The 12,169-nt window shown below is 41.1% G+C and overlaps 1 protein-coding gene across 1 annotated transcript in view; it reads right to left on the bottom strand.

Moving 5' to 3' along the window:
* The window catches only part of ACAD11 (acyl-CoA dehydrogenase family member 11), a 38,799-nt gene extending 26,682 nt beyond the window's left edge, over positions 1 to 12,117 (bottom strand). The window contains exons 1-4 of the mRNA XM_083378669.1: positions 11,558 to 12,117; positions 4,271 to 4,370; positions 3,541 to 3,666; positions 461 to 622 (exon numbers count right to left, since the gene is read on the bottom strand). Of these exons, the coding sequence (XP_083234795.1) occupies positions 461 to 622; positions 3,541 to 3,666; positions 4,271 to 4,370; positions 11,558 to 11,694 (525 nt within the window). The 5' untranslated portion in view covers positions 11,695 to 12,117. The remainder of the gene's footprint in view (positions 1 to 460; positions 623 to 3,540; positions 3,667 to 4,270; positions 4,371 to 11,557) is intronic.
* Positions 12,118 to 12,169: the final 52 nt, after the last annotated feature.

The raw sequence follows: 12,169 nt of genomic DNA, 5'->3' as shown, positions 1-12,169 counted from the left end.
ATCAAAATTAGTCTGAAGTTGATAGTGGGTGAGAGACCTTGATTTTTGAGAAGAACCTTTAGAGTATCACATTCACTACGCTTTCTTTTAAACAATTTCAAATTATTTCTATTGCTGTTATTGGTCTGCTGCCCTTTTTATGTCTATTTTCTGCTGAAATTACTTTCTTTTCCCACTGCAGTTTACATACAAACTAAAATTACTAACTGATTCCTTAGCATTTCACCTTTTGGGCTGGTTTTTCCAACTATTGTGCTAATATAATTATTGTGAGTAGTCAATAAGGTGCTTCAAGATACTGAACATCATTCAATATTTTACATCCCTTTAAATTCTAATATCCTAATTTAAGACCACAAAGTTTCACACATAGCAAGAGACTGTACTTTCTGATTATTTATTTTCCATTAAGAAAATCATAAGAATACACAGAATGAGGGGTTTTTTCTGAAATATTTACCTGCCTCTTACAATAACCTGCTCCTTGTCCATAGTCCTGGAGGCCCAATGAACTAACATTGAAGGAGTGCAGCTTTGCAAGAGTTTCTATTATTGCTATGTACAAAGCAGATCTTTCTGCTGGGCTTACTTCAGGTAATGTGATATCTCGGAAGATGCGACCCTGGGACATAATTGAAATCATAAGGAAATGAGAGAAAAAAGGACAGCTTTGAAATATAAAAAGCATTAATTCCACCATCTTTGTCTAATTATCTGGAATACTAGAATTAAATTCCAACTTGCTGATCCACAAGATTTAATTCCACTTAAAGGGGAGTGAAATCTTCCTTGCTTCCTTCCTTCCTTCTTTCTTTCTTTCTATCTTTTTCTTTCTTTCTTTCTTTCTATCTTTTTCTTTCTTTCTTTCTTTCTTTCTTTCTTTCTTTCTTTCTTTCTTTCTTTCTTTCTTTCTTTCTTTCTTTCTTTTCTCTTTCTTTCTCTTTCTTTCTTTCTCTTTTCTTTCTGACATGTATCTCCTATCTAATCCTAAGCAGCTCAAAATGATATTCAATAAAACCTGCATAAATATAATTAACTTAATAATGTAATCAATACTTCATTGATAAAATTAATTAATTACCAATTTATTAAATGAATATGGTGCCTGACTCCCAGTGATTCATCACAGCCTCATATGTCCCAACCACCAGGACACAACCTTGTACCAATTCTACATTTACATCTGCAGGGTTCACTTCCATCCTAGCTCAATGCCTGGGTGAGAAGGCAAACATTCAGAGCCCGCCAAAAGGCTAATTAAATGAGGAGGGCCTCTACATCTTAAGGTGGATAATTGTTTTAAAGTTAGGAAAAAGATTTATTTCCAAAGTCCCACAGATAGCAAAATTTAAGGGAAGAGATCTGCAGTGCACCCATCCTGTCTGACCTGGTGGAGAGATAACCTTGAACTGCATCCAGGAAACAACTGGAACTCACTGCAACTGTCACAACAGCAGTATAACATAGGAAGAGATCTACCAGTAACTTCTCATTGACACTAAGGAGTGATTTTTTGCAAATTATTCTTTCCCATTTTAGCTGAATACCACCATAAATTTCCTTCTGGAAGAGACCCACAATCTTTGACAGCAGATCATTTTTATAATAAAGCCTGAGGTATCTATTTCATTCATTTATTGACTTACTCATTCAATGTGTATGGCTGCCCGTTTCAGCAAATGATCTGGGTCATGAATTGATTTAAAATAAATTAAAAACAAAATTCCATCATAAGCACAAAAATGAAAATATACAGCAACTAAGGAATGTTTTCCCCTTAAATCCCCCAACACACAAATAAGGCCAAACATCTTTTACTTCCACACACTCTGGCTTATAAATCGTTGAGCCACACCCCATACCAGTGTTACCCTCTGATATGAAGAAAAAGGATATTCTTAGCCACACGGTTTGCCTGTGTTGATTTAGAGCAGACATGTCAAACACAAGGCCCGGGGGCTGGATCCAGCCCGCGAAGTAGTTTCATGTGGCCTGCGAAGCCATCCTGGAAACAGTGAGGGAACAGCCCCCGCTGCCTTGGTCCCAGCCCCAGCCCCGGCCCAGGCTGGCTGGGAGCCAATGTACAAGTTCATGGTGGTCATCTATGCTGAAATACATTCAGTCTTAGCTCCACAAGGCCGTCTGGAAACAACGAGAGACCGGCCCATGCTGCATTGGCCCCACCCCCTGGGCGCACACTAGGGAGGTATCACCCTTTGTGAGGAATGAAGAAATGCACCATTGCCTGGAAGAGGCCAGCACATGGCCCTGCCTACTTTGGGCAGGCTAGGCGCTGGGCAGCATTACACTTCTCTTCAGATTCATGCCACCCGGCTCAGCCTCTCGGCACTGTGAGGAGAGCACCCTGCTGCCTGCCAAAATCGGGCAGGCTTGGGGCTGGGCAGCACTGCGCAGGTAACATTGACTTTCACGCTGCTCATGGCATCCCCTCCCCCAGAGCCCACCAAGCCGGATATGTGAAGTAGGCGAGGGCCATGTGCTGGCCACCTCCAGGTGATGGTACATGAAGGATGACACTTCCCCACCTGCGTTTCTTGCCTGTTTTTCTTCCTCCATCATCTCAAATATTTTCCCATCACTCTGTTCTAAGGAAGGAAGGAAGGAAGGAAGGAAGGAAGGAAGGAAGGAAGGAAGGAAGGAAGGAAGGAAGGAAGGAAGGAAGGAAGGAGGGAGGGAGGGAGGGAGGGAGGGAGGGAGGGAGGGAGGGAAGGAAGGAAGGAAAAGGAAGGAAGGAAGGAAGGAAGGAAGGAAGGAAGGAAGGAAGGAAGGAAGGAAGGAAGGAAGGAAGGAAGGAGAGGGAGGGTCTGAGGGAAGTCCTGCCTTAGTCCTGCCCTGCTGTCCTTTCACCATCCCCTTGCCCCCTCCTCCTGGCCTATCCTGGGGGGTCTCCCATCCTATTGCTAAGGAAGCTTTGGATACAAAGCCAGGTCTCCTCACATGGAGAGGGAGTGGGTCTCCCTCTTGACTTTGCTCTTGTACCCATCAAGAGGAACCTGGCTAAGGAGAGCAAGCACAGCAGCTGGGAGCCCCCTTGGGGAAGTGGGGCTGGGCTTAGTGCCACGGGTGCTTGATGGCTGGGCTGGACATTTAACCTCCATGCCACCGTCTAGTTCCCCCCCTCGCATGACCTGAGGAACAGTGAGGCTACTGCAGTGGACCATGCCTTGGCAATTGCCCCGGTCCCATCTCCTTCTGCCAGAGACCCTCAGATCTGTTCCACTCCTGCCCAGGCCCCCATAGGCACTCTTGACATGAACAATGTAGAGCTGGCCATGTCCACCCAGTAGGCCACACGCACTCCAGCCATGCCAACCCAGTAGACCGCACCCATCCTGGCCACACACCCCCACCCCCCGAGGGCAACCGCAATGCTGACGCGGCCCTCAATGAAATTGAGTTTGACACCCCTGATTTAGAGGGTGTCACTTCCTACTGATGCTATAATAACTGCATGGATGTCTGGATTCTGATCTAAAAATGCAAACAGTCAGTCAATGTGGCTGCAAGGAGGACACTAACCTGAACATGTTGCATCACATAAAATTCTGTTCCGATCACCGAAACATCACTGCAGTATAAAAGAGGTTCAGGAACTGGAAACCCAGCTGCAAACAAAGCTTTCTGAATCCTATATTCTCTGTCAATCTGAATAGGATGTTGTAGGATGTACAAAAATATGGACATTAAGAACATGAATAGCATATCATATGATCCATACAAAGTCTGTTCATTGCGTTCAAATTGGTAGAATTAAAGAATTTGGTGAGGTACTTGATTCTTATACATTTCAACAAATAATTATAGTACAGCACTTCATAAGTGCATCTCATAATACGTTTCTATAAATACAATGGAGATTATATCCATTTTAAAATTCTATTTTTAAATCATGAAAAGTAATAGCAATTAGGCTTCCCATTTAGCAGAATATGAGCATCAACAGAGTACAGGGATCACTTGCCCCAGGTGGGGTGTTTTGGGGACCCCGAATGCTTTCTCAGCTTCAATGATCTTGAGTAAGTAAATCAAAATTGATCCTCAAATTTGTGATTTATAATTTAGAATGAAAATCATGCTGGAGGGAGGAGACATGGACAGAAATAACTTTCAGCTGGAGTTTAAGAAAAATGTAGTTTTACAGTAGTTTAATCACTACTGAATTATAGTATCTCCCCACATGACATGCCAAACTGCCAATGCATTCCCAAAAAAACCCCAAAGAGCAATAATAATTACAAGTCTGTAGTACCTTGTGAGCCTGAGGCAGGAGTGGGCCATGAGGCTTCTTTCTAAGCACGTAGGTTTTAAGTCCTTTCTTCAAGTAAAAGGTGGGGTTTGATTGTCCCAAACTATATGAACATAGAGAGAGATGTAATAGATCAAACAGGTCAAAGAACACTAATGAGTATATAAGAAGCTATTACTTACATCAGTGGCTCTTAAATCAGACTCTTCTCAATAAATTATTACCTCCATAAAAAAAAACCACCTCAGATTCTCTTGATTTACAGAAAAGTCTCAGCAGCGGCAGTCCCTCAACTCACAATTACAAATTGTTCCATTACCCCCAGGATATTCCTAAATTAATCTCAATTTAAGAACCACTGACTTCTACCATGAGTTCCTCAAGCCCAGTACTGTTAAAGCAGTCTTTGAGTAATTTCCCAGAAGTTTTGTTTTTTTAGATCTGGTGGTATTAAGAATATGAGCAGTCTTCTGCAAATAAATATGCATTCAACAATAGAACTATGCCCTCTTCCTAGAATTATTTTTATTATTTTTTATTACATTTATATCCCGCCCTTCTCCGAAGACTCAGGGCGGCTTACAAGCTTAGCAGTAGCCTTCATTCTATGTATATGCCTGCTTGTTAGGGCTTTCACACACACACACCCAAGCGGCATTATTACAAAGTCAGCTTAATTGCCCCCAACAATCTGGGTCCTCATTTTACCTACCTCGGAAGGATGGAAGGCTGAGTCAACCTTGAGCCTGGTGGGATGCGAACCTGCACTAATGGCAGGCAGCTGGTGTTACTTAAGGAGGCATTAGCCCACTGCTCCACCAAGGCTCTTTTGCTGTTCCACTTGCAAGCTCTATGACAGAAACTAACCCTGAAAATAGTAGTACAGGAATAAATAGATAACTGTATTATAGTTTTCTATATTAATATAGCATTCTATTCCAGATGATGACTAAATTTAATGGGCCTAAATTACAGAAAAAAAAGATTTTGGAGACATACAGTTGGATATAGCAAGCAATAGTTAATCCATCAGGAAAACCTATTACACCATAAACAATGGGAAGGGTGAATAACTATGTTTGGGGCTCTTTTATTTTTGAATTTTCTGCTACACTATGCTTAACAAGACCCCCTGACACTCTTATTATTCTAACACAGGAATCTCAATAAACCTCTGTCTTGTGCAACCATGTTTTGTATTTTTTATTTTTATTTTTCTCCCTGAAAGATTTCGATTTGTTTTTCAACTGAATTATACAGAAGAAATTCTGAAGTGAGTTGTCTTGGTCTGATTATTTTGCATCTCAAAAACTTGGCATTTTAACAAGGAGGTGTATACTTTCTACAGGGAGTGCAGAATTATTAGGCAAGTTGTATTTTTGAGGATTAATTTTATTATTGAACAACAACCATGTTCTCAATGAACCCAAAAAACTCATTAATATCAAAGCTGAATATTTTTGGAAGTAGTTTTTAGTTTGTTTTTAGTTATAGCTATTTTAGGGGGATATCTGTGTGTGCAGGTGACTATTACTGTGCATAATTATTAGGCAACTTAACAAAAAACAAATATATACCCATTTCAATTATTTATTTTTACCAGTGAAACCAATATAACATCTCAACATTCACAAATATACATTTCTGACATTCAAAAACATAACAAAAACAAATCAGTGACCAATATAGCCACCTTTCTTTGCAAGGACACTCAAAAGCCTGCCATCCATGGATTCTGTCAGTGTTTTGATCTGTTCACCATCAACATTGCCTGCAGCAGCAACTACAGCCTCCCAGACACTGTTCAGAGAGGTGTACTGTTTTCCCTCCTTGTAAATCTCACATTTGATGATGGACCACAGGTTCTCAATGGGGTTCAGATCAGGTGAACAAGGAGGCCATGTCATTAGATTTCCTTCTTTTATACCCTTTCTTGCCAGCCACGCTGTGGAGTACTTGGACGCGTGTGATGGAGCATTGTCCTGCATGAAAATCATGTTTTTCTTGAAGGATGCAGACTTCTTCCTGTACCACTGCTTGAAGAAGGTGTCTTCCAGAAACTGGCAGTAGGACTGGGAGTTGAGCTTGACTCCATCCTCAACCCGAAAAGGCCCCACAAGCTCATCTTTGATGATACCAGCCCAAACCAGTACTCCACCTCCACCTTGCTGGCGTCTGAGTCGGACTGGAGCTCTCTGCCCTTTACCAATCCAGCCACGGGCCCATCCATCTGGCCCATCAAGACTCACTCTCATTTCATCAGTCCATAAAACCTTAGAAAAATCAGTCTTGAGATATTTCTTGGCCCAGTCTTGACGTTTCAGCTTGTGTGTCTTGTTCAGTGGTGGTCGTCTTTCAGCCTTTCTTACCTTGGCCATGTCTCTGAGTATTGCACACCTTGTGCTTTTGGGCACTCCAGTGATGTTGCAGCTCTGAAATATGGCCAAACTGGTGGCAAGTGGCATCTTGGCAGCTGCACGCTTGACTTTTCTCAGTTCATTGGCAGTTATTTTGCGCCTTGGTTTCTCCACACGCTTCTTGCGACCCTGTTGACTATTTTGAATGAAACGCTTGATTGTTCGATGATCACGCTTCAGAAGCTTTGCAATTTTAAGAGTGCTGCATCCCTCTGCAAGATATCTCACTATTTTTGACTTTTCTGAGCCTGTCAAGTCCTTCTTTTGACCCATTTTGCCAAAGGAAAGGAAGTTGCCTAATAATTATGCACACCTGATACAGGGTGTTGATGTCATTAGACCACACCCCTTCTCATTACAGAGATGCACATCACCTAATATACTTAATTGGTAGTAGGCTTTCGAGCCTATACAGCTTGGAGTAAGACAACATGCATAAAGAGGATGATGTGGTCAAAATACTCATTTGCCTAATAATTCTGCACTCCCTGTATATCTATGCAAATCTCTTACATTTTTATAAATCACAGTCTATTCTAGCAAATACAACAAGCATAAGACCTGGAAAAATCATTACTTTTTATTTTAGACAAAACATGTATGTCTAATCAACAGCATAGTCATCTATAATACTGCAACACCTTTATGGCTGATTTAAAACAATGTGTCAATGCTGTAAACATTGATATGTTTTTGCACTGACAATATAAGAGGCAGCCTTTTGCTTTAACTGTTTGGCTTTGAATCACTAAAAGGCAGGAGGGATTCAACCAGTATGTTTTAAGAAGATAAGAAATAGCATGCTTCAAAGGAACTGAAACTTCGTGTGTTGGACTAATTGGTGAATGTGATTCATGACATGTAATTAAGGCAGGGAGATTCTGTATGATATGATGTGTCAATGGGAGGAGAATTCAGATTCTGGTATCCATCCATGAGTGCCGATGCTCTGTTCTGCTCATTATAGACATTTTTAGAATAAATAATCATGCAGTGCTCTTTGATGTGTCTTTTTAATCGGAACCATGACACAATGTTTTCTCAGTTTGTGCTTCTGCGAAACCTCTTGTACAAATCTCTGAAATATATTAGATAATATTTATAATAGTAAATTATTCTTTATTATCTGAATTTAGGGACAAGAAATCTTGCCAAAATTCAGTTTGAACTTTACTAATCTATTCCAAATTTCAACCTTAACCTAGACCAGGGGTCGGCAACCTTGGCTCTTTTATGACTCGCGGACTTCAATTCCCAGAATTCCTGAGCCAGCTATGCTGGCTCAGGAATTCTGGGAGTTGAAGTCCGCGAGTCATAAAAGAGCCAAGGTTGCCTACCCCTGACCTAGATCAACCCACACAATTGCTTAACTTTCTTATTGCACTACCAGTGTTTACCAGTTCTTCAATGCAAGATTATCTGGGACATCTATCAATTTTATACAAGAACATGAATCAGCATTGCGAAAGGCCGCTTAGAGAGTAAATGCAATTTTAGACAACATCAATAAACATAAAACTTCAAAATCATGGGAAGTAATAATTTAACTATATTAAAATATTATATAAAAGGGACGCGGTGGCTCAATGGGTTAGGACGCTGAGCTTGTCGATCAGAAGGTCGGCAGTTTGGCGGATCGAATCCCGAGTGCCGCATAACAGAGTGAACGCCGGTTACTCGTCCCAGCTTCTGCCAACCTAGCAGTTCGAAAGCACGTAAAAATGCAAGTAGAAAAATAGGGATCACTACGGTGGGAAGGTAACAGCGTTCCGTGCGCCTTTGGCGTCTAGTCATGCCGGCCACATGACCACGGAGACGTCCTCGGACAAGCGCTGGCTCTTCAGCTTTGAAACGGAGATGAACACCGGCCCCTAGAATTGGAAACGACTAGCACGCATGTGCGGGGGAACCTTTACCTTTACTTAAAATATTATATATCAGCCATTTCTGTCTGAAATACTATGTTACAATTCTGAGTACTACATTTTAAGAAGAATTCAGAAAAACTGGAATAGTTGCAGAGAAAAGCAACAACATGGTCAGGGAATTAAAACCTGGAAGTGAGGCAAAGCTGGATTAAGGCCAACTGATACCATGAGCACAGTGTTCTTCTGGTCTTTCCATTGTTTAAATGACATTCAGATGCAATAAGTGCTGAAAACCTGTCAAATATGACAGTGAATGAATGCATGGTGATTATTACTGTTCTTAGCACAAACAGACAGATGTTCATATTGAATCTGGCATTTTGTCTAGCTATTGCAGCAGCTCCCAACCTTTTCTATACCCCACACCACTAGAACACTTCTGATATATTCTCGCACCCCTTACAAAAGTTCAAAATAACGTCAACGGATTTTTCCATATACACATAATTTTGAAAACCCAAGTTTATGCACTCCCTGGAATATCAGAACCCGTGACTTATCGAGTGCTTTCCAAGAACCTTTGATAGGCAGATGTAGATGTTTGATGGTGTTAAATGTATTGATCCAGGATGTAAGCTTTTTCGAATAAAGCTGCCATCTGCAATTGACTGATGGCAAATTTCTCAATGCCAATGATCTTCAGATGGTGTTCCAATTGTTTTGGGAAGGCACCTGTTATTAGTGGTATTACCTTTGCTTTCTATTGCCACAGTCATTCTATTTCTATTTGTAGGTCTTTGTATTTTGTTAACTTCTCTAGTTCTTTCTCTTCTATTCTGCTATCTCCAGGTACTGTCACATCCACTATCCAGACTTTTTTGTCTTTCTTATCGACAATTAAGTCTGAGGTGTTATGCAACAGTTGCCTGTCTGTTTGAATTCTACAGTCCCAGAGCATTTTAGCTTCTTCATTTTCTATGACTTTCTCTATTTTATGGTCCAACCAGTTCTTGCATGCAGGCAAATGATATTTCTTGCTGATGTACCAGTGCACTATTGTTGCTAGTTTGTTATGCTGTTCAGTCTGTGTGATCCTTTTGCAGCAGCTTACCAGGTTTCTTCAGCTTCTTTGCATAGGAGGCGCTTAGGAGGTTGCTGTCTTCTCAATTCTGGCTTTGCATGCATTTGTTGTTAAGACTTGGTTGTGCAGCCAGAATTGGTCCTTTGGTCTCATTCTTCAACTTTCTTGCCAGGTTTTGTTATTATCCGCTTTCCCTGCTATTTTTTTAATATATTGGCCATGTAGTGCTTTGTCTTCCCATACCTCCATTCTGTTCTTTATTTGGTCTTTCTTGTAGGCCAGTTTGATCTCTCCAGTAGTCAGTAAGTCTTCCTGGTATACCAACTTGAGTGCATCTTCTTCATTGTTCTTCAGATATTCTTCCAATGCCCTTTTTTCTTCTTCAGCCATTTGATGTACTTGCAACATTCCACACCCACTTATTTTTCATGGAAGTAGTTCGTCAATGTCACTGCAAGGACAAAGGGCATGATTCATTGTCATTATTTTTCTGATATTCTTATCCATTGCTTTTACTTCTGCTTGAGTCCAGACCACTATTCCAGCTGTGTATCTAACATCAGGTGTTGATTGTCTTGATTGTATTTACTCCATTGAATTTGGACTTTAAGATCTTCTTTACTCTCTTGATGTATTCATCACTAGTCTTTTCTTTACTTCAGTGTGCTTGATGTTATTAGATTGAAGGATACCCAGATATTTGTACTAATCTTCTTCATACAGACTCTTGATGTTATTTTCATAGAGCATTTTGATTCCTTCAGTTTTCACTATTTTTCCCTGTTTTTCCCTGTTTGATGGTGGATGTAGCACATTTGTCCAAGGAAAACTCCATTGCAATATTTTGAGTGTATATATAAACAGTGTTGAGCAGTGACTCTATTTTAGATGGTGTCATTTTACCAACCTCAGAAGGATAGAAGGCTGAGTCAGCCTTGAGCTGGTGAGGATCGAACTGCTAGCAGTCAGCAGAATTAGCCTGCAATGATGCATTCTAACCACTGCGCCACCATGTTGTTTTAACATTTACAATGGTTAAAATGTTGGAGTAGTCCTGGAAAAACATGAATAATTCTAAAGCCATTTTCACCCATAAAACATCACAGACTGACTTGGAGTTATTCATTCTTAGCCCAAAATATTTCACAAGGATTGTTGTTAGAGGGAAAATGGAATGGAACTGCTTACTTGAACTCCAGGAAGAAAGTGGGTGGGGCTATAAATCTAATAAATAATTTTATTCCCAAAATAGTAAAGTTCTAAATACAAGCAGTCCACATTTCAAAATAATCTTCTGCATAATGAGATATCAGTTAATTGCAAGATAGAAAAAGAAGCAAGATGTTCAGTCATGTGTGGGGGGTGCATGCGTGTGTGCATGTGTTTGTGTATGTTCTTCTGGACTACATTTCATGAATCCTTTGAATGGCCAGGACCCATGAAAGAATCTCAGACAATAATAGCAAGTTTGCCATTTCAGTAAGATATTTCTACAATTTGAATTAATAGGGCTAGGTATTTTATCAGTCCAGACATCCCTGGGAGAGGTTGGAGACAACCTTTAGCTCAGCACCTAAGAGAATTTAACTGGAAGACAGCCAGGCCTTCCCAACTATCTCCCTTCACTTTAAAGCAATGAATACATTTAGGCCGTGTGTTTCCCTTTATTCCTGTGGCCATCCTACTACCGCAAATGAAAAAATCTGGGGAAGGAGTGCATACTGTTTCACTTTTCCAACAGATTTAATAAAAACTTTTCTCGCATCCCTTACGCGGACCTTTCCTTTGGGAGCCGCGATTGTGCAAAGACAGAACAATCCTGCTGCTGTGACTTTTTCTCAAAAAAAGCAAGAATACTTCACAGGGGAAACCGGAGGGGATTTTGCCTCCTCCGGATTCCCCCGCCGCGACAGGGCATCCTCACCTGTATTGCCTGATCGTGAAAGCTTCGCGAGGTTCCACGGGAAACCCAGGCAGAGAGAGGCGCAGGAATCCCTCCAAGGCTTCCTGGTGAAATCGGTGCTGTTCCCGCACTTCAGTAGTGTTGGGTTCACTTGCCATTTTTGCGAATGTGAATTCGCTTTCAGACCAGCAGCTGATCTTTTCGCAGAGCAAAGGTTGCAGTAGTAGGTGAAAGGTACGCTTTCTACGTCTGGAACGTAATACTTTAGGGGGCGGGCAAAAAGATCTCAGTACAGTGTGCCGAATGGCCTTCTACGCAGTTTACATTTTCTTCTTAGAAATCACACCGATTGTTCCGAAAGAATGGATTTCTTATAGCTGCGACCCTAACATACTTTCGAGGATTCACCTGACGCTCTCCAAATGTGAATAGACTACAGTTCCCATCGTCCTTTACTGGATGAGGGCAATGGTAGCTCAACAGACATGGAGCGCGTTACGATACGCTACCCAGCAGTTCTGTTAAAAACTAAGAGGGAAAGTAGATTTATCCTGGATTGCACTTGCTTAGCCTTCTAAAAAGTGCCCTAACTTGAAAGAATATGTTACTATTCCAGAAATCTTTTACCGCCGG

The sequence above is a fragment of the Vipera ursinii genome (assembly GCF_947247035.1).
Source record: "Vipera ursinii genome assembly, chromosome: Z".
Taxonomy (NCBI): domain Eukaryota; kingdom Metazoa; phylum Chordata; class Lepidosauria; order Squamata; family Viperidae; genus Vipera; species Vipera ursinii.
Note: the sequence above shows the minus strand (reverse complement) of the source record. Positions and strands in the feature narration are given on the sequence as shown.